Here is a 25304-nt window from a genome sequence, read left to right as displayed (position 1 = left end):
GAGGGAGAGAAGTGGGTGAGGGGAGAGGTGGAGGGAGGGGAGAGGGAGGGGAGGGGTTGGAGAGAGAGGAGAGGGAGAGGGGGAGAAGGGGAGGGGATGGAGAGAGAGAGAGAGGAGGGGGAGAGGGGGAGAAGGGGAGGGGATGGAGAGAGAGAGAGAAGAGGGGAGAGGGGGAGAAGGGGAGGGGATGGAGAGAGAGAGAGAAGAGGGGGAGAAGGGGAGGGGAGGGTTGGGGAGAGAGAGAGGGTAGGGTAGGGATGGAGTGACCCAGGGAGATGGGGATGAAGAGATAGAATGGTCTGGGTTCAGCTGAAAGGAGAAAATGGACATTATCCCCCATTCCCTCCCAGCTTTCACCTCATAGAATTGTGTAGAAAGGAACCGTAGATGTTGTTTTACACCGAAGATGGAGACACAATAACTCAGCAGGTCAGGCAGCATCTCTGGAGAGAAGGGATGGGTGACGTTTCTGGTCGAGACCCTTCTTCAGACTAATTCTTCAGAATAGAATTAGCCAGGGCCAGTAAGTCTAATAAGCTGCTTTCCGTGTGTAGTTATAGAATGCTGTTAGGTGAGGTGAGGGGGAGAGATTTGGACTTTTAAAGAATGTTTTCATGCTAAGGAGTGTGATTAATCAGCGAGTTTTTTGGTCAGTTGAGCATCAGAGGGTCGGTGTTTAATATTACCAGTCGTGTGATGTCAGATTGCACTGGTCTCTCTGTCCAACTCAAGTAGCATTGATGGGTCTCGAACCTGATTAAACAAGAGAAATGATGGTGAGGAGGGAGAGAGGGAGGGGGGGGGAGAGGGGGGAGGGGGACTGAGAAGGAAACAGATGAGAGAAGACTCGTGTAGCAGGGAGCAAATGGGCCGAGTGGCCTGTTCCCTTTAATGTTGATGATCGTAAGCATGCAGTAGCTCTGGGAAACCAATGGAGGGAGACAGTGAGGCAGAAATGGGGAAAGGTGGGGGAGTAGAGAGAGAGAGAGAGAGAGGGGGAGGGGTGAAAGAGGGAGAGAGGGGGAGTAGGGAGAGAGAGAGGGGGGGAGTAGGGAGAGAGGGTGGGGGTGAGGAGGGGAGTAGCGAGAGAGGGGAGGGGTGGAGTGGGGTGGGTAGGGAGAGGGAGGGAGGGAGGGGTGGGGGTGTAGGGAGAGAGAGGGGGGAGTGGGGTGGGGAGTAGGGAGAGAAGTCGGGAGGGAGGGAGGGGAGAGAGAGAGAGAGAGAGAGAGAGAGAGAGAGAGAGAGAGAGAGATGGTGGTGGGTTTATGGGACAAGCTGCCAGAGGAGGTAGCTGAGGAAGTATAATAACCGTTTAAAATATATTTGGACAGGTACATGGATCAGAAAGGTTTAGAGGGATATGGACCAAATGTGGGCAAATGGGGGTAGCAGAGAAAGGACATCTCTTGGTTCGACATGGACAGGTTGGGCTGAAGGACCTGTTTCCATGCTCTCTGAGAAAGGGAAAGGCAGACAGAGAGAGAGAGAGAGAGAGAGAGAGTGGGAGAGAGAAATGGAGACGGAGGGAGAGGACGTGAGAGAGAGAGAGAGAGAGAGAGAGAGAGAGAGTGGGAGGGAGAAATGGAGACGGAGGGAGAGGACGAGAGAGAGAGAGAGAGAGAGAGAGAGAGAGAGAGAGAGAGAGAGAGAGAGAGAGAGTGGGAGGGAGAAATGGAGACGGAGGGAGAGGACGTGAGAGAGAGAGAGAGAGGGAGAGAGAGAGGGAGAGAGAGAGAGAGAGAGAGAGAGAGAGAGAGAGAGAGAGAGAGAGAGAGGCAGAGGTAGAGAGGCAGAGGTAGAGAGAGAGGCAGAGAGAAGGAGTAAGAGAGGCAGAGAGTGGGTGGGAAGGAGTGAGAGAGAGAGAGAGGGAGAGGCAGACAGAGAGAAAGAGGGAGGGAGCAAAAATGAATGCCTGGGTGAGTTTGTTAATGTTCATTAAAATATTAACAAACACTTCTGAAGGAAAAATAATGTTGAGGGAAGTTGAGTTTAATGAATAAAATATTGAGTGGAAATGCATTCAGAAAGCAGTGGGAATCCGTACAATCAACGTGATCTCTAAATGCAATATTTGCAGAACTATAACTCAGCATAGGTAAAGAGTTCACAGATTCTGACTTTTCCAGTCAGAGAGTTGTGAATCTGTGGGATTCTCTGCCTCAGAAGGCAGTGGAGGCCAATTCTCTGAATGCATTCAAGAGAGAGCTGGATTGAGCTCTTAAGGATAGCGGAGTCAGGGGGTATGGGGAGAAGGCAGGAATGGGGTACTGATTGAGAATGATCAGCCATGATCACAGTGAATGGCGGTGCTGGCTCGAAGGGCCGAATGGCCTCCTCCTGCACCTATTGTCTATTGTCTATTTTAAAAAAAAAGAATGAGACTGAATGCTACTTGAATACAGCATGGACTAATCATGAGGAACGGAGATGAGGAAGAACTTTTTCAGTCAGAGAGTGGTGAAGGTGTGGAATTCTCTGCCTCAGAAGGCAGTGGAGGCCAGTTCGTTGGATGCTTTCAAGAGAGAGCTGGATAGAGCTCTTAAGGATAGCGGAGTGAGGGGGTATGGGGAGAAGGCAGGAACGGGGTACTGATTGAGAGTGATCAGCCATGATCGCATTGAATGGCGGTGCTGGCTCGAAGGGCCGAATGGCCTCCTCCTGCACCTATTATCTATTGTCTATTTTTTTAAAAAGAATGAGACTGAATGCTACTTGAATACAGCACGGACTAATCATGAGTGCTACTAATGGATGTTATGCAGTGTCTGTCTGCAGAAACCAGCCTCTGCCTGAGATGTCCTTGGTTTAGTTATTAAGGGCCTGTCCCACTTAGGCGATTGTTTAGGCGACTACAGACGACTAGGCTGTCGCAACACGGTCGCCGGGAGGGCACCTGTACGGCCGTGAGTCATCTCCAAAGAGTTGTGGCGTCTTTCTGGTCGACGCTGGATTTTCAGAAAATCTTTCGGCGGTAGTGGGTTTGACGCCTATGGTCATAGCTTGACGTCTCCTGACATGGGCGCTGTCGTAGGTTGTCGCCGGTGCTGACATCGGTGAATTCCATTGGCGACTGCCTACGTCAACCGGCGACAGGCACCGGCGTCGAAACCAGAGGCCAAAACAACGACGATTGTCTTCAGTTGTCGCCGAGCACTGAAGGGCGTGCAGCGAAGGTTTACTAGGTTAATTCCCGAAATGGCGGGACTGTCGTATGTTGAAAGACTGGAGCGACTAGGCTTGTATACACTGGAATTTAGAAGGATGAGAGGAGACCTTATCGAAAGGTATAAGATTATTAAGGGGTTGGACACGTTAGAGGCAGGAAACATGTTCCCAATGTTGGGGGAGTCCAGAACCAGGGGCCACAGTTTAAGAATAAGGGGTAGGCCATTTAGAACTGAGATGAGGCAAAAACTTTTTCAGTCAGAGAGTTGTGAATCTGTGGAATTCTCTGCCTCAGAGGGCAGTGGAGGCCAATTCTCTGAATGCATTCAAGAGAGAGCTGGATAGAGCTCTTAAGGATAGCGGAATCAGGGGGTATGGGGAGAAGGCAGGAACGGGGTACTGATTTGGGAATGATCTGCCATGATCACATTGAATGGCAGTGCTGGCTCGATGGGCTGAATGGCCTACTCCTGCACCTATTGTCTATTGTCTATTGTAGTTTGTCGCGGGTGGCCGTAGGTTGACTTCGGTTGTCCTAGGTTGTCGCCTGTGCGGTCGGAGGTGGACGTTCTACTCGTGACGATTGGGTCGCCTGTTGTCGGTAGCTTGGCGTCGACTAGGTGGTAGGGAGGTCCGGTCGCCGGCAGTCGCCTAAAAAAAATCGCCTAAGTGGGACAGGCCTTTTAGCAGCCACCATCTTTGGACTAGAGTGATTAAGCACGGAAACAGGCCCTTCGGCCCACATCTTGCGGCAGTTGGCGATCCTCACTGGGAGAAGGTGATTCTCTACAATGCAGTCCTCGCCAGTTAACATTTTCCAACCACAATGAAAATAATGGTTGATTCCTGGGATGGCAGGACTTTCACATGAAGAAAGACTGGATAGACTCGGCTTGTACTCGTTGGAATTTAGAAGATTGAGGGGGGATCTTATAGAAACTTACAAAATTCTTAAGTGGTTGGACAGGCTAGATGCGGGAAGATTGTTCCCGATGTTGGGGAAGTCCAGAACAAGGGGTCACAGTTTAAGGATAAGAGGGAAGTCTTTTAGGACCGAGATGAGAAAGTTTTTTTTCACACAGAGAGTGGTGAGTCTGTGGAATTCTCTACCACAGAAGGTAGTTGAGGCCAGTTCATTGGCTATATTTAAGAGGGAGTTAGATGTGGTCCTTGTGGCTAAAGGGATCAGGGGGTATGGAGAGAAGGCAGGTACGGGATACTGAGTTGGATGATCAGCCATGATCATATTGAATGGCGGTGCAGGCTCGAAGGGCCGAATGGCCTACTCCTGCACCTATTTTCTTTGTTTCTATGTTTCTATGTTAGGTAGATAAATAAAAAGCAGGACACCAACGTCATAAGTGATAGGAGCAGTATTGGGCCATTCGGCCCATCAGGTCTACTCTGCCATTCAATCGTGCCAGATCTATCTCTCCCTCCTAACCCCATTCTCCTGCCTTCTCCCCATTACCCCTGACACCCGTACCAATCAAGAATCTATCTATCTCTGCCATAAAGATATCCATTGACTTGGCCTCCACAGCCTTCTGTGGCAGTGAATTCCAGTAAACCATTGTTCCCGGTGAATTAACCACATTGTATAATCCACCCTCGAACATTCTTTTTGAGTGCAGCACAATGATTGCCGGAGTTGTCCTTCACATGAGATTGAACTACAGTTTTCCCTTGAGAGAGAGAGAGAATTGCCTTGCGCTGTGGAGACAAAATATGTAGGAAGGAACTGCGGATGCTGGTTTAAGCCGAAGAGAGACACAAAAAGCTGAAGGGTCTCGACCCCAAACGTCACCAATTCCTTTTCTCCAGAGTCCTTGTGGCTAAAGGGATCAGGGGGTATGGAGAGAAGGCAGGTACGGGATACTGAGTTGGATGATCAGCCATGATCATATTGAATGGCGGTGCAGGCTCGAAGGGCCGAATGGCCTACTCCTGCACCTATTTTCTATGTTTCTATGTTTCTAATCATTTGCCAGTTCTTATTTCAAATAATCATCCTTGGAGAGGAAAGGTCAAAGCACAAAATCAATGGTGTTGCGTGAGTGTACACAAGGTTTGAAGCAATTGTATAGGATGTCCTGTCTTCACTTATTGGCAAGACTTGAGGGCCTGAGCTGCAGGGAGAGGTTGGGCAGGCTAGGACTGTATTCCTTGGAGTGCAGAAGGCAGAGGGGTCTAATTTAATTTCGAGATCCAGCGTGGAAACAGGCCCTTCGGCCCATCAAATCCGCGCCGCCCAGCGATCACCCCGTACACTAGGACTATCCCACACACCAGGTACAATTTATCAATTTTACAGAAGCCAATTAGCCTACAAACCTGCACGTCTCCGGAGTGTGGGAGGAAACCGGAGATCACGTAGAAAACCCACGCAGGTCACGGGGAGAACGTACAAACTCCCTACAGACAGCGCCTGTAGTCAGGATCGAACCTGCGCCTCTGGTGCTGTAAGACAGCAACTCTACCGCTGTGCCACCGTGGCCCCCCTAACCCTTTGGGCCATTCGGCCCATCAAGTCTACTCTGCCATTCAATCATGGCTGATCTATCTCTCCCTCCTAACCCCATTCTCTTGCCTTCTCTCCATAACCTCTGAGACCCGTACTAATCAAGAATCTATCTATCTCTGCCTTAACAATATCCACTGACTTGGCCTCCACAGCCTTCTGTGGCAAAGAATTCCGCAGATTCGCAACCCTCTGACTAGAGAAATTCCTCCTCATCTCCTTCCTAAAAGACCGTCCTTGAATTCTGAGGCTGTGACCTCTAGTCCTGGACTCTCCCACTGGTGGAAACATCTACTAGAGGTAGTGGTAGCTCTAGTCCCAAGTCTAAAGCAGATAAATGATACATAAATTGTACAAAACGGTGGAAATCTGAAGTAAAATCGGTAAATATTGGATCTGTGGAGAGAGAGGAGCAGAGCTGCCATTTTGGGTTGGAAAATAACTGCAGATGCTGGTACAAATCGAAGGTATCACAAAATGCTGGAGTAACTCAGGTATAACCAGTAAACCAGAGGTGCTGCCTGACCTGCTGAGTTACTCCAGCATTTTGTGATAAATTTCTAGCCTTAGAGGGAGTACTGAGAAGGTTCACCAGATTGATCCCTGGGATGGCAGGACTTTCATATGAATAAAGACTGGATAGACTAGGCTTATACTCGCTGGAATTTAGAAGACCGAGGGGGGATCTTATAGAAACATATAAAATTCTTAAGGGGCTGGAGAGGCTAGATGCGGGAAGATTGTTCCCGTTGTTGGGGAAGTCCAGAACCAGGGGTCACAGCTTAAGGATAAGGGGGAAGTCTTTTAGGACCGAGATGAGAAAACATTTATTCACACAGAGTGGTGAGTCTGTGGAATTCTCTGCCACAGAAGGTAGTTGAGGCCAGTTCATTGGCTATATTTAAGAGGGAGTTAGATGTGGCCCTTGTGGCTAAAGGGATCAGGGGGTATGGAGAGAAGGCAGGTACAGGTTACTGAGTTGGATGATCAGCCATGAATGGCGGTGCAGGCTCGAAGGGCCGAATGGCCTACTCCTGCACCTATTTTCTATGTTTCTATGTTTCTAATCATTTGCCAGATCTTATTTCAAATCATCACCCTTAGAGAGGAAAGGTCAAAGCACAAAATCAATGGTGTTGCGTGAGTGTACACAAGTCTTGAAGCAGTTGTAAAGGATGTCCTATGTATAGGATGTTTCTATGTTTCTAAATCAGATGTATCCAGAGATGCTGCCTGACCTGCTGAGTTACTCCAGCATTTTGTGCTGCCATTTTTGGGTCAAAGACCTTTCACTGTTTGGCGACGGGTTGAAAGACTCCTCTCAACTCCCCCCACAGCAGATGCTGCCCGACCCACCGAGCATTCCTGGCCTTTTTGACCCTGTGCCCCTCCCCTTCTCTCCCCGTGTCCCGCAGATGAGGTGCTGCAGTGCGTCGGCGACCCGGCGCTGGCAGCGGGCTGGCGCGTGGACTGCGTGAGGGCCCACGAGCAGTGCGCGGCGGAGTCCAGCTGTAGCAGCCGCTACCGGACCCTGCGCCAGTGCCTGGCCGGCAAGGCGGCCATGCTCTTCGGACCCCACGCCAAGAACGAGTGCATCGTGGCCGTGGTGGCCCTGCAGCGAAGCACGCTCTTCGACTGCCGCTGCAAGCGCGCCATGAAGAAAGAGAAGCAGTGCCTGGCCATCTACTGGAGCATCCACCAGAGTTTGCAGCAAGGTGAGTCCTCTCAGTCATGGTCACTCACCCAGAGCACAGAGTCTCACTCCCTGAACCTCACTGTAAGAGCTAGGCACTGAACCAGAGACCTCCCCTGGAATATCCACCAGAGTTTGCAGCAAGGTGAGTCCTCTCAGTCATGGTCACTCACCCAGAGCACAGAGCCTCACGCAGTAAACCTCACTGTATGAGCTAGGCACTGAACCAGAGTCTTCCCCTGGAGTAGCCACCAGAGTTTGCAGCAAGGTGAGTCCTCTCAGTCTTGGTCACTCACCCAGAGCACAGAGTCTCACTCCCTGAACCTCACTGTAAGAGCTAGGCACTGAACCAGAGTCTTCCCCTGGAGTAGCCACCAGAGTTTGCAGCAAGGTGAGTCCTCTCAGTCATGGTCACTCACCCAGAGCACAGAGTCTCACTCCCTGAACCTCACTGTAAGAGCTAGGCACTGAACCAGAGTCTTCCCCTGGAGTAGCCACCAGAGTCTTCCCCTGGAGTAGCCACCAGAGTTTGCAGCAAGGTGAGTCCTCTCAGCCTTGGTCACTCACCCAGAGCACAGAGTATCACTCCCTGAACCTCACTGTAAGAGCTAGGCACTGAACCAGAGACCTCCCCTGGAATATCCACCAGAGTTTGCAGCAAGGTGAGTCCTCTCAGTCTTGGTCACTCACCCAGAGCACAGAGTCTCACTCCCTGAACCTCACTGTAAGAGCTAGGCACTGAACCAGAGTCTTCCCCTGGAGTAGCCACCAGAGTTTGCAGCAAGGTGAGTCCTCTCAGTCTTGGTCACTCACCCAGAGCACAGAGTATCACTCCCTGAACCTCACTGTAAGAGCTAGGCACTGAACCAGAGACCTCCCCTGGAATATCCACCAGAGTTTGCAGCAAGGTGAGTCCTCTCAGTCTTGGTCACTCACCCAGAGCACAGAGCCTCACGCAGTAAACCTCACTGTATGAGCTAGGCACTGAACCAGAGTCTTCCCCTGGAGTAGCCACCAGAGTTTGCAGCAAGGTGAGTCCTCTCAGTCTTGGTCACTCACCCAGAGCACAGAGTATCACTCCCTGAACCTCACTGTAAGAGCTAGGCACTGAACCAGAGACCTCCCCTGGAATATCCACCAGAGTTTGCAGCAAGGTGAGTCCTCTCAGTCTTGGTCACTCACCCAGAGCACAGAGCCTCACGCAGTAAACCTCACTGTATGAGCTAGGCACTGAACCAGAGTCTTCCCCTGGAGTAGCCACCAGAGTTTGCAGCAAGGTGAGTCCTCTCAGTCTTGGTCACTCACCCAGAGCACAGAGCCTCACGCAGTAAACCTCACTGTAAGAGCTAGGCACTTAACCAGAGACCTCCCCTGGAATATCCACCAGAGTTTGCAGCAAGGTTTTTTCAGTCAGAGAGTTGTGAATCTGTGGAATTCTCTGCCTCAGAAGGCAGTGGAGGCCAATTCTCTGAATACATTCAAGAGAGAGCTGGATAGAGCTCTTTAGGATAGCGGAGTCAGGGGGTATGGGGAGAAGGCAGGAACGAGGTACTGATTGAGCCATGATCACATTGAATGGCGGTGCTGGCTCGAAAGGCCGAATGGCCTCCTCCTGCACCTATTGTCTATTGTCTATTGTCTATTGTCTCAGTCTTGGTCACTCACCCAGAGCACAGAGCCTCACGCAGTAAACCTCACTGTAAGAGCTAGGCACTTAACCAGAGACCTCCCCTGGAGTAGCCACCGGAACTTACAAAATCATGAGAGGAATAGATCGGGTAGACGCACACAGTCTTTTACCCAGAGTAGGGGAATCGAGGAACAGGGGACAAAGGTTCAAGGAAACTTGCCCTTCGGCCCACAGAGTCCGTGCTAACCAGCGATCACCCCATGCACTAAGGTATCACAAACTGCTGGAGTAACTCAGCAGGTCAGGCAGCATCTAAGAGAGAGGGAATGGGCCTCCTAGATGCTGCCTGACCCGCTGAGTTACTCCAGCATTTTGTGATACCTTCGATTTGTACCAGCATCTGCAGTTATTTTCCTACCCCATACACTAACATTGTCCTAAACACCAGGGCCAATTTATAATTTTACAGAAGCCAATTAACAATAGACAATAGACAATAGGTGCAGGAGGAGGCCATTTGGCCCTTCGACCTACAAACTTGTACGCCTTTGGATGTGGGAGGAAACCGGAGCACCTAGAGGAAACATATGTGGTGTGTAAAATCATGAGAGGTATAGATTGGGTCGATGCACAGAGTCTCTTGCCCAGAGTAGGTGAATCGAGGACCAGAGGACATAGGTTCAAGGTGAAGGGGAAAAGATTTAATAGGAATCCGAGGGGTGACTTTTTCACACAGAGGGTGGTGGGTGAATGGAACGAGCTGCCAGAGGAGGTAGTTGAGGCAGGGACGATCCCATCGTTTAAGAAACAGTTGGACAGATACATGGATAGGACAGGTTTGGAGGGTTATGGACCAAGTGTAGGCAAGTGGGACTAGGGTAGCTGGGATATTGTTGGCCATTGTGGGCGAGTTGGGCCGAAGGACCTGTTTCCACACTCCCTCTCTTCTAGATGCTGCCTGACCTGCTGAGTATTATCTGAATGGTGTCAAGTTAGGAAAAGGGGACGTACAACGAGATCTTGGTGTCCTAGTGCATCAGTCGCTGAAAGGAAGCATGCAGGTACAGCAGGCAGTGAAGAAAGCCAATGGAATGTTGGCCTTCATAACAAGAGGAGTTGAGTATAGGAGCAAAGAGGTCCTTCTGCAGTTGTACAGGGCCCTAGTGAGACCGCACCTGGAGTACTGTGTGCAGTTTTGGTCTCTAAATTTGAGGAAGGATATTCTTGCTATTGAGGGCGTGCAGCGTAGGTTTACTAGGTTAATTCCCGGAATGGCGGGACTGCCATATGTTGAAAGAGTGGAGCGACTAGGCTTGTACACACTGGAATTTAGAAGGATGAGAGGGGATCTTATCGAAACGTATAAGATTATTAAGGGGTTGGACACGTTAGAGGCAGGAAACATGTTCCCAATGTTGGGGGAGTCCAGAACAAGGGGCCACAGTTTAAGAATAAGGGGTAGGCCATTTAGAACTGAGATGAGGAAAAAACGTTTTCAGTCAGAGAGTTGCGAATCTGTGGAATTCTCTGCCTCAGAAGGCAGTGGAGGCCAATTCTCCGAATGCATTCAAGAGAGAGCTAGATAGAGCTCTTAAGGATAGCGGAGTCAGGGGGTATGGGGAGAAGGCAGGAACGGGGTACTGATTGAGAATGATCAGCCGTGATCACATTGAATGGCGGTACTGGCTCGAAGGGCTGAATGGCCTCCTCCTGCACCTATCGTCTATTGTCACACTGTATCAATCAATGACTCTATGACTCGAGAACTTGCTCCAAGGTGAGTCTGCTCAGTCTTGGTCACTCACCCAGAGAGCAGTGGTTCACGCCCCACCTGACCTCTCTGTGAGGGTTAGGGTAAGGCAATGCTGTATCGGTCATGCACCCAGAGACCAATGCTTCATGTCCCACTGCCCACTGTAAGGGTTAGGGTAAGGCAATGCTGTATCAGTCACGCACCCAGAGACCAGTGCTGCACGTCCCACTGTGTCCCCGTGCACCACTGTAAGGGTTAGGCACTTGACCAGAGCCTTACCCTGGAACATCCGCCAGAGCTAGATACACGGTGAGTCCGCATGGTACCAGTCACTGGCCCAGGGGAATAGGGCCCACCATCACACTGCACTCCCTGTCCCGCCTGCAACTGGTCCAAAACGCCGCAGCGAGACTCCTGACGGGTACCCGTAAAAGGGACCACATCACCCCGATTCTGGCCTCTCTCCACTGGCTCCCTGTACGGTACAGAATCAACTTCAAGCTCCTCCTATTCACGTATAAAGCCCTAAGTGGACATTCCCCCCCCCCACATCAAAAATCTTCTAACCCCCCTCTCTAACTCCAGGTCCCTCAGGTCGGCCGACTTGGGGCTACTCACTATCCCGCGGTCTAGGCTTAAGCTCAGGGGTGACCGCGCTTTTGCGGTTGCAGCTCCTAGACTGTGGAACAGCATCCCTCTCCCCATCAGAATTGCCCCCTCCATCGACTCCTTTAAGTCCGGGCTCAAAACCTATTTCTACTCCCTAGCGTTTGAGGCTCATTGAGGAGGAGCTGTGAACTGTTTGTGTGCTACTGTATGTTTCATTTTGTTCCTTAGTACCTAATCAGATGTACAGCACTTTGGTCAACGTGGGTTGTTTTTAAATGTGCTATACAAATTAAATTGACTTGACTTGACTTGACTCCGCTGTATGGATAAGATCAGAAGGTTATAAGATCCGTGTCCGCGACGACCAGCAGTCACCCCGTACACTAGCACTGTGCTACACACACTAGGGACAGTTTACAATTTTACCCGAAGCCAATTAACCGACAAACGTGCACGTCTTTGGAGTGTGGAATGAAACCTGAGCACCCGGAGAAAACCCACGCAGGTCACGGGGAGAACGTACAAACTCCGTACAGACGGCACCTGTAGTCAGTGTAAGAAAATAACTGCAGATGCTGGTACAAATCGAAGGTATTTATTTCACAAAATGCTGGATTTACTCAGCAGGTCAGGCAGCATCTCAGGAGAGAAGGAATGGGTGACGTTTCGGGTCGAGACCCTTCTTCAGACTGCTGTCAGGGGGGCGGGACAAAGGAAGGATATAGGTGGAGACTGGAAGATAGAGGGAGAACTGGGAAGGGTGAGGGGAAGAGAGGGACAGAGGAACTATCTAAAGTTGGAGAAGTCGATGTTCATACCACTGGGCTGCAAGCTGCCCAGGCGAAATATGAGGTGCTGTTCCTCCAATTTCCGGTGGGCCTCACTGTGGCACTGGAGGAGGCCCATGACAGAAAGGTCAGACTGGGAGTGGGAGGGGGAGTTGGAGTGCTCAGCCACTGGGAGATCAGGTTGGTTAAGGCGGACTGAGCGAAAGTGTTGAGCGAAACAATCGCCGAGCCTGCGCTTGGTTTCGCCGATGTGGAGAGGTTGACATCTAGAGCAGCGGATACAATAGACGAGGTTGGAGGAGGTGCAGGTGAACCTCTGTTTCACCTGGAAAGACTGTTTGGGTCCTTGGATGGAGTTGAGGGGGGAGGTAAAGGGACAGGTGTTGCATCTCGTGCGGTTGCAGGGGAAAGTGCCCGGGGATGGGGTGGTTTGGATAGGAAGGGACGAGTGGACCAGGGAGTTACGGAGGGAACGATCGAACCTGGGTCTCTGGCGCTGCGAGGAAACATCTCTACCACTGAGCCACCTAAAGGTTGTGGACCAAGTGCGAGTAATTGATGAATATGGATGGATGTGGAATGGTCGGCATGGACATGGTGGGCCGAGGGGGTGTTTCTGTGCTGTATAACTCGATGACTCTGGGACCTGATGTCGTCTTACCCGTGTAGTTCCCTCTGATCCTAAGATGAAATGTAGGTTAAAGCCGGAGCCATTAATCGTGGAAAGGAAATTGAGATTTAAAACTGCCGACGCTGAGGTTGGGACCCGGAATTTATCACTGGCTGGCTCGAGGGATTTCACAAGGAAGTTTCGCAGTCAGGCCACGGGAAGAACAGACTGCTTTCACAGGAGGTGGCTGAGCTGAACGTGACCGAGCAACGTTACGGTGTATGGGGACGTGAGGCTTGGTGGGGCAGGAACATCGGCCCGGAGTAGAAACCGCCCATTCGGCCCATCAATGCTGTCATCTGTTCTACCTTTTAGTTTAGTTTAGCTTTCCTCTGCCTTGCTCAAACACAATCACGTGACCGCATTAGATGGTGGGAGAGAGCGCAGCCTAGTAACGTGAATGTTGACACTGGAGTGACTAGGCTTGTATACACTGGAATTTAGAAGAATGAGAGGGGATCTTATCGAAACGTATAAGATTATTAAGGGGTTGGATAATGGCTGATCATTCTCAATCAGTACCCCGTTCCTGCCTTCTCCCCATACCCCCTGACTCCACTTTCCTTAAGAGCTCTATCTAGCTCTCTCTTGAATGCATTCAGAGAATTGGCCTCCACTGCCTTATGAAAGTTATAATATATTTTCCGAATGCCATGGAATCTGCAAGGATAAGCCTCCATAGAGGCAGTAAATGAAATGCTATGAAGGTTGCGAAGTCTATTGTACCTGTCTCTGTACCTTCCCACCCACTCCCTCAAATAGCAGCATTAAATATCAAATGTGCCCCATCTCCCTGGAGCATGATCACACATAATTCACAATCATATCTGAAGGAGGGTTTTGTATACGTTCAGGGATGTTTAGAAAGTCTTAAATGACTTCTGCCGAGGCTGTTTCTCAGCGGCTGAGAAAAAGCATGCTACCCCCTAACCATCCTAACCAGGGTGTACAGTAGACAATAGACAATAGGTGCAGGAGGAGGCCATTCGGCCCTTCGAGCCAGCACCGCCATTCAATGTGATCATGGCTGATCATTCTCAATCAGTACCCCGTTCCTGCCTTCTCCCCATACCCCCTGACTCCGCTATCCTTAAGAGCTCTATCCAGCTCTCTCTTAAATGCATTCAGAGAATTGGCCTCCACTGCCTTCTGAGGCAGAGAATTCCACAGATTCACAACTCTCTGACTGAAAACATTTTTCCTCGTCTCAGTTCTAAATGGCCTACCCCTTATTCTTAAACTGTGGCCCCTTGTTCTGGACTCCCCCAACATTGGGAACATGTTTTCTGCCTCTAACGTGTCCAACCCCTTAATAATCTTATACGTTTCGATAAGATCTCCTCTCATCCTTCTAAATTCCAGTGTATAAAAGCCTAGTCGCTCCAGTCTTTCAACATATGGCAGTCCCGCCATTCCGGGAATTAACCTAGTGAACCTACGCTGCACGCCCTCAATAGCAAGAATATCCTTCCTCAAATTTGGAGACCAAAACTGCACACAGTACTCCAGGTGCGGTCTCACTAGGGCCCTGTACAACTGCAGAAGGACCTCTTTGCTCCTATACTCAACTCCTCTTGTTATGACACGGCTTGAAGCTCGTTGCTCGTTGCTGAGGCAGGTATTGCAATTTCCACCGTTTATTAAAATATTGAAGGTCTGGGCGAATAGATACCTCCACATATTGATAACGGTCTAAACTATGGCCAGCCCTTTCAAAGCAGACACTGAAAGCAATTTACCAAATAGTGAAAGGCTTGGATAGAGTGGATGCGGAGAGGATGTTTCCACCAGTGGGAGAGTCCAGGACCAGAGGTCACAGCCTCAGAATTAAAGGACATTCCTTTAGGAAGGAGATGAGGAGGAATTTCTTTCATCAGTGGGTGGTGAATCTGTGGATTTTTTTGCCACAGAAGGCGGTGGAGGTCAAGTCAATGGATATTTTTAAGGCAGCGATAGGCAGATTCTTGATTAGTACGGGTGTCAAGGGTTATGGGGAGAATAGACAATAGACAATAGGTGCAGGAGTAGGCCATTCGGCCCTTCGAGCCAGCACCGCCATTCAATGTGATCATGGCTGATCATTCTCAATCAGTACCCCGTTCCTGCTTTCTCCCCATACCCCCTGACTCCGCTATCCTTAACAGCTCTATCTAGCTCTCTCTTGAATGTATTCAGAGAATTGGCCTCCACTGCCCTCTGAGGCAGAGAATTCCACAGATTCACAACTCTCTGACTGAAAACATTTTTCCTCGTCTCAGTTCTAAATGGCCTACCCCTTATTCTTAAACTGTGGCCCCTGGTTCTGGACTCCCCCAACATTGGGAACATGTTTCCTGCCTCTAACGTGTCCAACCCCTTAATAATCTTATACGTTTCGATAAGATCCCCTCTCATCCTTCTAAATTCCAGTGTATACAAGCCTAGTCGCTCCAGTCTTTAACCTAGTAAACCTACACTGCACACCCTCAATAGCAAGAATATCCTTCCTCAAATTTGGAAACCTAAACTGCACACAGTACTCCAGGTGAGGTCTCACTAGGGCCCTGTACAACTGCAGAAGGACCTCTTTGCTCCTATACTCAATTCCTCTTGTTATGACATGGCTTGAAGCTCGTTGCTGAGGCAGGGATTGCAATTTCCACCGTTTATTAAAATATTGAAGGTCTGGGCGAATAGATACCTCCACATATTGATAACGGTCTAAACTATGGCCAGCTCTTTCAAAGCAGACACTGAAAGCAATTTACCAAATAGTGAAAGGCTTGGATAGAGTGGATGTGGAGAGGGTGTTTCCACCAGTGGGAGAGTCCAGGACCAGAGGTCACAGCCTCAGAATCAAAGGACGTTCCTTTAGGAAGGAGATGAGGAGGAATTTCTTTCATCAGTGGGTGGTGAATCTGTGGATTTATTTGCCACAGAAGGCGGTGGAGGTTAAGTCAATGGATATTTTTAAGGCAGCGATAGGCAGATTCTTCATTAGTGCGGGTGTCAAGGGTTATGGGGTTGGGAGAGATAGATCAGCCATGATTGAATGGCGGAGTAGACTTGATGGGCCGAATGGCCCAATTCTGCTCCTATCGCTTATGACCTTACGGCCTAATTGGAAGAAAGATGAGGAACTTGCGCTGGGACAAACCTTGATGGCTAATTGCTCATCTTTTGGATTTTCATTTTCTGCAGAGATGTGGATGTATGCGTTAAACGTCTCATGGCTAGCTCTCACTACCTCCTGCCCTGCACCTACCACTAACTCTTCCCTTTCTCGCCACCTAGATGAAGGAAAGGTCCGCAGTGTTTCGCTGCTGGTTTAAGGAAGTCAGCAGAGGATTATTTGACGTAGGAAGGAACTGCAGATGCTTATTTACACCAAAGACAGGCACAAAATGCTGGAGCAACTCAGCGGGACAGGCAGCATCTCTGGAGAGAACGCATGGGTGACATTTCGGGTCAGCATAGAAAATAGAAACATAGAAAATAGGTGCAGGAGGAGGCCATTTGGCCCTTCAAGCCAGCGCCGCCATTCATTATGATCATGGCTGATCATCCACAATCAGTAACCCGTGCCTGCCTTCTCCCCATATTCCTCGATTCCACTAGCCCTTAGAGCTCTATCTAACTCTCTTTTAAATTCATCCAGTGAATTGGCCTCTACTGCCTTCTGTGGCAGAGAATTCCACAAATTCACAACTCTCTGGGTGAAAAAGTTTTTTTCTCATCTCAGTTTTAAATGGCCTCCCCTTTATTGTTAGACTGTGTGGCCCCTGGTTCTGGACTCCCCCAACGTTGGGAACATTTTTCCTGCATCTAGCTTGTCCAGTCCTTTTATAATTTTATACGTTTCTATAAGATCCCCCCTTGTGATCATCTTGTGATGAAGATGATGCCAAGACCATCATCGATCCATCTACACATAATCCATACCCCTCCATTCCCTGCATGTGCCTATCTAAAAGTCTCATAAATGCCTGTCAGTCTGTTACAGACACCCATCCCCCTCTGTGCAAAAACTTGTCTGCCACATCTCCTGTAAACATCGCCCCTCTCATCTTAAAGCTATGCGCTCTAGTCTTTGATTTTTTTTTCATCCTGGGAAGACTGTCTACCTTCTCTATGCCTCTTATAATTTTATACACTTCAATTTTATACACGTCTCCCTGCAACCTCTGGTGCTCCAGGGAAAAGTAATCCAAGTCTGTACGACTGCTCCCTGGAGCTAATACCCCTTAAGCCAGGTATCATTCTGGTAAACCTCCTCTGCACCCTTTCCAAAGTCTCCACATCCTCCCTGGCAATGGGGACAACCAGAACTGCATGCAATACTTCAAATGTGGCCTATCAACTGGGTAATAATGTCCTGGCATTCTTGCTATTGAGGGAGTGCAGCGTAGGTTCACTCGGTTAATTCCCGGAATGGTGGGACTGTTGCACGCTGAAAGACTGGAGCGACTGGGCTTGTGTACGCTGGAATTTAGAAAGATGAGAGGGGATCTTATTGAAACATATAAGATTATTAAGGGATTGGACACGTTAGAGGCAGGAAACATGTTTCCAATGTTGGGGGAGTCCAGAACCAGGGGCCACAGTTTAAGAATAAGGGGTAGGCCATTTAGAACTGAGATGAGGAAAAACTTTTTCAGTCAGAGAGTTGTGAATCTGTGGAATTCTCTGCCTCAGAAGGCAGTGGAGGCCAATTCTCTGGATGCTTCCAAGAGAGAGTTAGATAGAGTTCTTAATGATAGTGGAGTCTGGGGGGCATGGGGAGAAGGCAGGAACGGGGTACTGATTGTGGATGATCAGCCATGATCACATTGGATGGCGGTGCTGGCTCGAAGGGCCGAATGGCCTACTCCTGCACCTATTGTCTATTGACTTTTACACTCAATGTTCTGATCAATAAAAGCGTATGATACCATACGCATGATTTCTATGCTGAGAGTTTTGTGGCAGAAAGGAGAAGATTGAAAGATGTGCTCATTGAAGGGCTGTTCCCTTTTCTCCAGAGATGCTGCCTGACCCGCTCAGTTGCTCCAGCACTTTGTGTCGATCTTTGAAACAGAGGTCCAGCTGGCCACAGCTGGAACTCACTGAGCAGTTCAGGGTACCATGGGAGGGAGGGGAGGGGAGGGGGGGGGGGGAGGACATTGGCTCTCGGAAGGATGCTGTGACTTTAACTTTTGTGTAGAATCATAGCTGGATTATATTAAACAGAGATTACACAAACAACATCTGTATTCCAAGAAACCGAACACAAAGTGTTGGAGGAACTCAATGTGTTCAGTTTAGTTTCGTTTTGCATTGAGGTTCAGTGAAAAGCTTTCGTTGCGCGCTAACCTGTCAGCTTGAAAGACAATACATGATTACAGTCGATCCATTTACAATGTACAGATGCATGATAAGGGAATAACGTTTAGCGCAGGGTAAAACCAGCAAAGTCCGATCAAGGATGGTCCGTGGGTCACCAATGAGGTAGATAGTAGTTCAGCACTGCTCTCTGGTTGTGGCAGGACGGTCCAGTTGCCTGATAGCAGCTGGGAAGAAACTGCCCCTGAATCTGGAGGCGTGCATTTTCCACACGGGTCAGGCAGCATCCGTGCAGGAAACGGACAGACAACCCTGTTGTAATATATAAGACAAGGGGGATGTTGTGATATTGCTGGGACTACTTTGTGTATCCAAGAACTACTTTGTATGGCTGTGTATATAAGTGATGGGTGTGATTAGGCGGTCACTGGATCCAGAGTGACCGCCTAATCACACCCATCACTTATATACACAGCCATACAAAGTAGTTCTTGGATACACAAAGTAGTCCCAGCAATATCACAACATCCCCCTTGTCTTATATATTACAACAAACCCTTGGCTGGAACCCTTCTTTAGTTTAGAATAGGTTATTGTCACGTGTGCCGAGGTAACAGCGAAAAGCTTTTTGTTGCGTGCTATCAAGTCAGCGCAAAGACTATGAGTGATTACAATCAAGCCGTCCACAGTGTACAGATACGGGATAAGGGGAATAGTGGAGGTTTGATAGAGAGGACTAATTGTTATGAATGATTTCAGGTCTGATTTTGAGACCAGCGTGCGGACAGTTCCTTGGCTTGCCTGTTACTGTGCTGCGAGACTCTGTGCCAAACCAACAGTGACTATTACTGAAAATTGGAATCTAGCCAGATTTCTATTTACTCGACAGACACAAAATGCTGGAGTATCTCGACGGGACAGGCAGTGTCTCTGGAGAGAAGGAATGGGTGCCGTCTCGGGCCGAGACCCTTATTTGCTATTTAAGTTCTAGTCTTTAGATCAGAGTGTGTAATTAAAGACAAAACTATCAGTTGAACAAGATGTAACGGTGACTTGCGGGGCCAGGCTTGGTGCAGCTTCAGCTAGGAGCTCGCCGGAACATTCTGGAACAAGTCAGCATCTGAGTCATAGAATGATACAATAGACAATAGGTGCAGGAGTAGGCCATTCAGCCCTTCGAGCCAGCAACGCCATTCAATGCAATCATGGCTGATCACTCTCAATCAGTACCCCGTTCCTGCCTTCTCCCCATACCCCCTCACTCCGCTATCCTAAGAGCTCTATCCAGCTCTCTCTTGAAAGCATCCAACGAACTGGCCTCCACTGCCTTCTGAGGCAGAGAATTCCACACCTTCACCACTCTCTGACTGAAAAAGTTCTTCCTCATCTCCGTTCTAAATGGCCTACCCCATATTCTTAAACTGTAGCCCCTTGTTCTGGACTCCCCCAACAGCGTGGAAACAAGGCCTTTGGCCCAACTTGCCCACGCTGGCCAACATGTCCCAGCTACACTAGTCCCACCTGCCCACGCTTGGTCCATATCCCTCCAAACATGTCCCATCCATGTACCTGTCTAACTGTTTCTTAAATGTTGGGATAGTCCCAGCCTCAACTACCTCCCCTGGCAGCTCGTTCCATACACCCACCACCCTTTGTGTGGAAAAAGTTACCCCTCAGATTCCTATTAAATCTTTCCCCCTTCACCGTAAACCAATGTCCTCTGGTCCTCGATTCACCTACTCTGGGCAAGAGGCCCTGTGCATCTACCCGATCTATTCCTCTCATGATTTTATACACCTCTATAAGATCTCCCCTCATCCTCCTGTTCTCCAAGGAATAGGATCCCAGCCTACTCAACCACTCCCTGTAGCTCACACCCTCTAGTCCTGACAACATCCTCGTAGCCCGTCAGGTGAATCAAGGCAATGTGCCACGCTGTTGCTCGTAGCTGGGCGGCAAGGGAGAGGGGGGGGGGAGTGGTGGGAAATGTTCGGTGGGTGGACCTCAGCCTTACCTGGAGTACAGGTATCACCGACCCAACGCCCGGTGCCAGTGAGACAACATCTCCACTCATCTCCACTGAGTTTACCTTCTCCTTATTCATGCAGGTGCAAGACACCCCAAATTAAGTCTATATCAATGCAATTTTCAACAGTCTCCCTTGAATTAGATGGGACCCAGAGGGGCTACTTTACCACTCAGAGGGTGGTGGGTATATGGAAGTAGTAGGTTTGCCAACGGTCCCGTATTAGCCGGGACATCCCGTATTTTGGGCTAAATTGGTTTGTCCCGTACGGGACCGCCCTTGTCCCGTATTAGTAGGGTTGCCAACTTTCTCGCTCCCAAATAAGGGACAAAGGGTGACATCACCGCCCCGCGCGCCCCACGTGACCTCACCCAGCCAGCGGCCACGTGCTCCCGCTCCACCAATGGTGGCTGCACGTGGCCGCTGGCTGGGTGAGGTCACGTGGGGCGCGGGGCGGTGACTTCACCCTTTGTCCCGTATTTGGGAGTGAGGAAGTTGGCAACCCTAGGAACGAGCTACCAGAGAAAGTGGGAGAGGCTGGTGTTATCAGGCAACTGAACCATCCTAGAACAACCAGAGAGCAGAGCTGAACTACTATCTACCTCTTTGGTGACCCTCAGACTATCTTTGACCGGACTTTGCTGGCTTTACCTTGCACCAAACGTTATTCCCTTATCATGTATCTATACACTGAAAATGGCTCGATTGTCATTACGTATTGTCTTTCCGCTGAGTGGATAACACGCAACTGTACGTCGGTACACGTGGTAATAAACTAAACTGAGGTACAATTAGTTTGCTCAAAAGACATTGGGACAGGTACGTAGATGGGAAAGGTAGAAAGAGACATGGGCCAATGCAGGCAAATGGGGCTAGGTTAGGCAGGTAACTTGGTCAGCATGGATGATTTGGGCCGAAGGGCCTCTTTCTGCGCTGTATGACTCTATGGCTCTAAAGGGCTTGAGCGGCTGAATATTCTATTTGTGTTCTGATCATTGGCATCCATCCAACTGTCTTTATTCATCAAAGTCTTGAGCAAGCAAATCTCTATCTCTCAATGTTTGCTCTATTGCACAGCCCGTTAACTAACGTGAAGGAATTAACCACCTCTGACTCGGGCTTGGAAGTGGAAATAAATAATTAAACCAATTGATTTCTGCAGAGCAGATAGAAGGCTTTCGGCTGTATTAAATATAAATATTGGATCAGGCATTCATTCACAAGCTTCCTGGATGAACAACCCCTTAAGGATATTTGCTTTATATTTAGTTGATTATTAGCTGGTGTTTGAGAAGGCAAATTAATTTTTGTTAGTTCTCTGCTCTGGTTCTCTTGCTCGTTGTGGTCAGAGGAGTGTTAGACTAATTGGTCATTTTCAATAACCGCAACGCCACAAATGATTTGTACGCCAGTCAGGATGCTGAATGCTGGAGTGTTCATTAGAAGATCAGCGGCTGTCTTTGGGCCTCTCTCCTCCCTCGGCTCTCCCCTTCCTCTGCACGAGAGACCTGGGTTTGATCCTGACTAGGGTTGCCAACTGTCCCGTATTAGCCGGGACGTCCCGTATTTTGGGCTAAATTGGTTTGTCCCGTACGGGACTGCCCTTGTCCCGTATTAGGCCATGGGGACACTACAGGCCTGGATGCTGTAGGCCCGGGCAGTGTATGTTCGGACAGTGTAGGTCCGGTCAGCCTAGGTCCGGAGGCCCGGGCACCGCCTTACGGAGGTTGCCCGGGCCTTCCTAAGAAACCGGGCAACCCGCCTCCCGGCCCGCGCGGCCGCCATTGGTGTAGTGGGAGCTACGTGGCCACTGGCTGGGTGAGGTCACGTGGGGCGCGGGGTGGTGACGTCACCTCGTCCCTTATTTGGGCGTGAGATAGTTGGCACCACTCATCCTGACTGAGGGTGCCGCCTGTACGGAGTTTGTATGCTCTCCTTGCGACCATCAAGTCATAGAGCGATACAGTGTGGAAACAGGCCCTTCGGCCCAACTTGCCCACGCCGGCCAACATTCCCCAGCCACACTGGTCTCACCTGCCCTTATTTTGTCCATATCCCTCCAAACCTGTCCTACCTACCCACGTACCTGTCTAACTGTTTCTTAAACATTGGGATAGTCCCAGCCTCAACTACCACCTCTGGCAGCTCATTCCATACACCCACCACCCTTTGTGTGAAAAAGTTACCCCTCAAATTCCTATTAAAAAGCTTTTCCCCTTCACCTTAAACCCTTACCCTCGGTTCCTCGATTCACCTGCTCTGGGCAAGAGATTTACCTGATCTATTCCCCTCATGATTTCACACACCACGCGTGTTTACTCCAGGTGCTCTGGTTTCCTCCCACCTCCAAGGACGTACAGGTTTGTGGCTGCTGCAAAATTGTAAATTGTCCCTGGTGTTTAGGACAATGTTAGTGTATGGGGTGATCTCTGGTTAGCACGGACTCTGTGGGCCGAAGGGCCAGTTTCCACGCTGTATCTCTAAAGTCTAAAAGTCTCTCAATACAGCAATCCCTGATTAGGGCCAGAGAATACATTTAGCGTCAAAAAGATCATGAATTAAATGTGATGCTCGCACATGTACTGAAGCAGATCACTTGTGTAGCTTTTTACATACATTTGTAAGGTGGTCCATCCATTACAATGTCATATTAATTTGCAAAATATCAGCCAGACTTGCATATATTAACAGCGAATGGGAAAAGGCAGATTATTTCAGCATGTTAAATTAATAGCTCAATGCAAAGTGTTTCTGGAGAGAGCTTGATAGTGCTCTTAAGGATAGAGGAGTCAGGGGGTATGGGGAGAAGGCAGGAACGGGGCACTGATTGAGAAAAATGATCAGCCATGATCACATTGAATGGCGGTGCTGGCTCGAAGGGCCGAATGGCCTACCCCTGCACCTATTGTATATTGTCTATTGTCTCATCAACGATTCCCCAAATGCTGTAAGTAGACAATCTCCTTGGGAGATAGACACAGAATGCTGGATTAACTCAACAGGACAGGCTGCATCTCTGGATACATTGTACCATGCAGAATCATGAAAGGCTTGGATGGAGTGGATGTTTCCACCAGTGGGAGAGTCAAGGACTAGAGTTCACGGCCTCAGAATTAAAGGACCTTCTTTTAGGAAGGAGATGAGGAGAAATTTCTTCAGTCAGCGGGTGGTGAATCTGTGGAAATCCTTGCCACAGACGGTTGCAGAAATAGAAAGATTCTTGATGGGTGTCAGAGGTTATGGGGAGAAGGCAGGAGAATGGGGTTAGGAGGGAGAGATAGATCAGCCATGATTGAATGGAGGAGTAGACTTGATGGGCCGAATGGCCTGATTCTACTCCTATTCCTTATGACCTTATAGAAGGAATGGGTGATGTTTCGGGTCTAGACCCTACTTCAGACTCCGGCTGAAGTATCATCACCCATACCTTCCATCCAGAGATGCTGCCTGTCCCACTGAGTTACTCCAGCATTTTGTGCCTAACTTTGGTGTAAACCAGCATCTGCAGTTCCTCCGTACACTGTCTCTGTGGGAGATTGAACGGCAAGAGTGGCAGACAGAAACGTTGTTTTATTGAGTGTGTCGACGAGCTCTTGTCAGGATGTTGAGCGGTTCGAGTTGCTTGTGATCTGGTGTGCGGCTCCAGAGTTGGAATGCTTTTGGAAGTCTCCGTTTTGCTTTGTATCGCAACCAAGTACAGGTGCTTTAAGGACCCTGTTGGAAATAAAGGCAGTGGATTGAGATGCGGCCAGCCAGAGGTTTGAGGGTCGTGTCGGGTACTGAGTGGGGTGATGGCGTGAAGTTTCTCTCTCTCTCTCTGTGAGGACACGTGAATAAGCACGAGGTGATCGCTCCTTCCCCTGGATGGCGTGGGGACGGTGAGAAGCGAGGAAGTGATACAGGAAGGACTGGTGTTTACCCTCGGGCTGGGACAAAAATGTACTCGTGGTAGCTGCCTTGAATGTTCCAAGCAGAACGGTGCCAGAGACCCGGGTTCGATCCAGACCTCGGAGTTTGTACGTTCTCCCCCCGACATGCGTGGGCTTTCTCCAGGTGCTCCGGTTTCCTCCCACACTCCAAAGACGTACAGGGTTGTAGGCTAATTGGCTTTGGTAAAATGATAAATTGTCCCTAGTGTGTGTAGGATAGTGCCATCGTGCGGGTCTTCATCTTGTGATGAAGATGATGCCAAGACCATCACCCCCCCCCCCCCCCCTCCTTCTTTGCATGTCCCCAATCCTTTCCACTCGTTAAGTTCATGTTTCATGTATTTTGTGTTTTATGACTGTTGGCTGATCAATTTCCCTCCTGGGATAAATAAGGTTCTATCGTATCGTATCATATCACTTATCTATCTACACATAATCTACACATGATGCTGTGAAAACGGAGAGGATGAGACGGAATTTCTTCCCACAGCCATCAGGACTGTTAACTATTATAACTCCAGGGACTACATTTTTTCTTTTCTGTATTAACTTTAATTTATATGCTGTAATTGTAATTCTTTTTTTGCACAATCCGCAGGCATTGCCACTTTCATTTCACTGCACATCGTGTATGTGTATGTGACAAATAAACTTGACTTGACTTGACTTGATAACCCATAACCCTCCATTCCCTGCATATCCATGTGCATATCCAAAAGTGCCACTATCCCTGCCAGTCTGTTCCATCCACCCACCACCCTCTGTGTAAAACCCTGTCTGGCACATCTCCTTTGAACTCTGCCCTTCTCATCTTAAAGCTATGCCCACCAGTCTTTGATTTTTCCCCCCCATTCTGGGACGAGGTTCTGACTGTCTACCTTATCTATGCCTTTTACCCGAAAAGTCACCCATTTCTTCTCACCAGGGATGCTGCCCCAGCAATGGAGGAAGCTTTCCTCAGCCTTGCTGGGTTACTCCAGCATTTTGTGTCCATCTTCCGTGTAAACCAGCATCTGCAGTTCCTTCCTAAGCACTCTGTTAGCACTGGCTGGATACCAGTATCTAACCCACTAGCCTTGAATAATCCAAGCAGAACAGCACCAGAGACCAGGGTTCGATCCAGACCTCGGGTGCTGTCTGTACGGAGTTTGTACGGTCTCCCCGTGACCTGCGTGGGCCTTCTCCGGGTGCTCCGGTTTCCTCCCACACTCCAAAGACG

At 49.3% G+C, this 25304-nt stretch overlaps 1 protein-coding gene across 1 annotated transcript in view; it reads left to right on the top strand.

Annotated features, from left to right (window-relative positions):
• Nucleotides 1–25304, top strand: part of gfra2b (GDNF family receptor alpha 2b) — a 158942-nt gene that overhangs the window by 1362 nt on the left and 132276 nt on the right. Inside the window, 1 exon segment of the mRNA XM_078429022.1 lies at nt 7102–7401. Coding sequence (XP_078285148.1) covers nt 7102–7401 — 300 coding nt within the window.

The sequence above is a fragment of the Rhinoraja longicauda genome, chromosome 36, assembly GCF_053455715.1.
Source record: "Rhinoraja longicauda isolate Sanriku21f chromosome 36, sRhiLon1.1, whole genome shotgun sequence".
NCBI lineage: Eukaryota > Metazoa > Chordata > Chondrichthyes > Rajiformes > Arhynchobatidae > Rhinoraja > Rhinoraja longicauda.
Note: the sequence above shows the minus strand (reverse complement) of the source record. Positions and strands in the feature narration are given on the sequence as shown.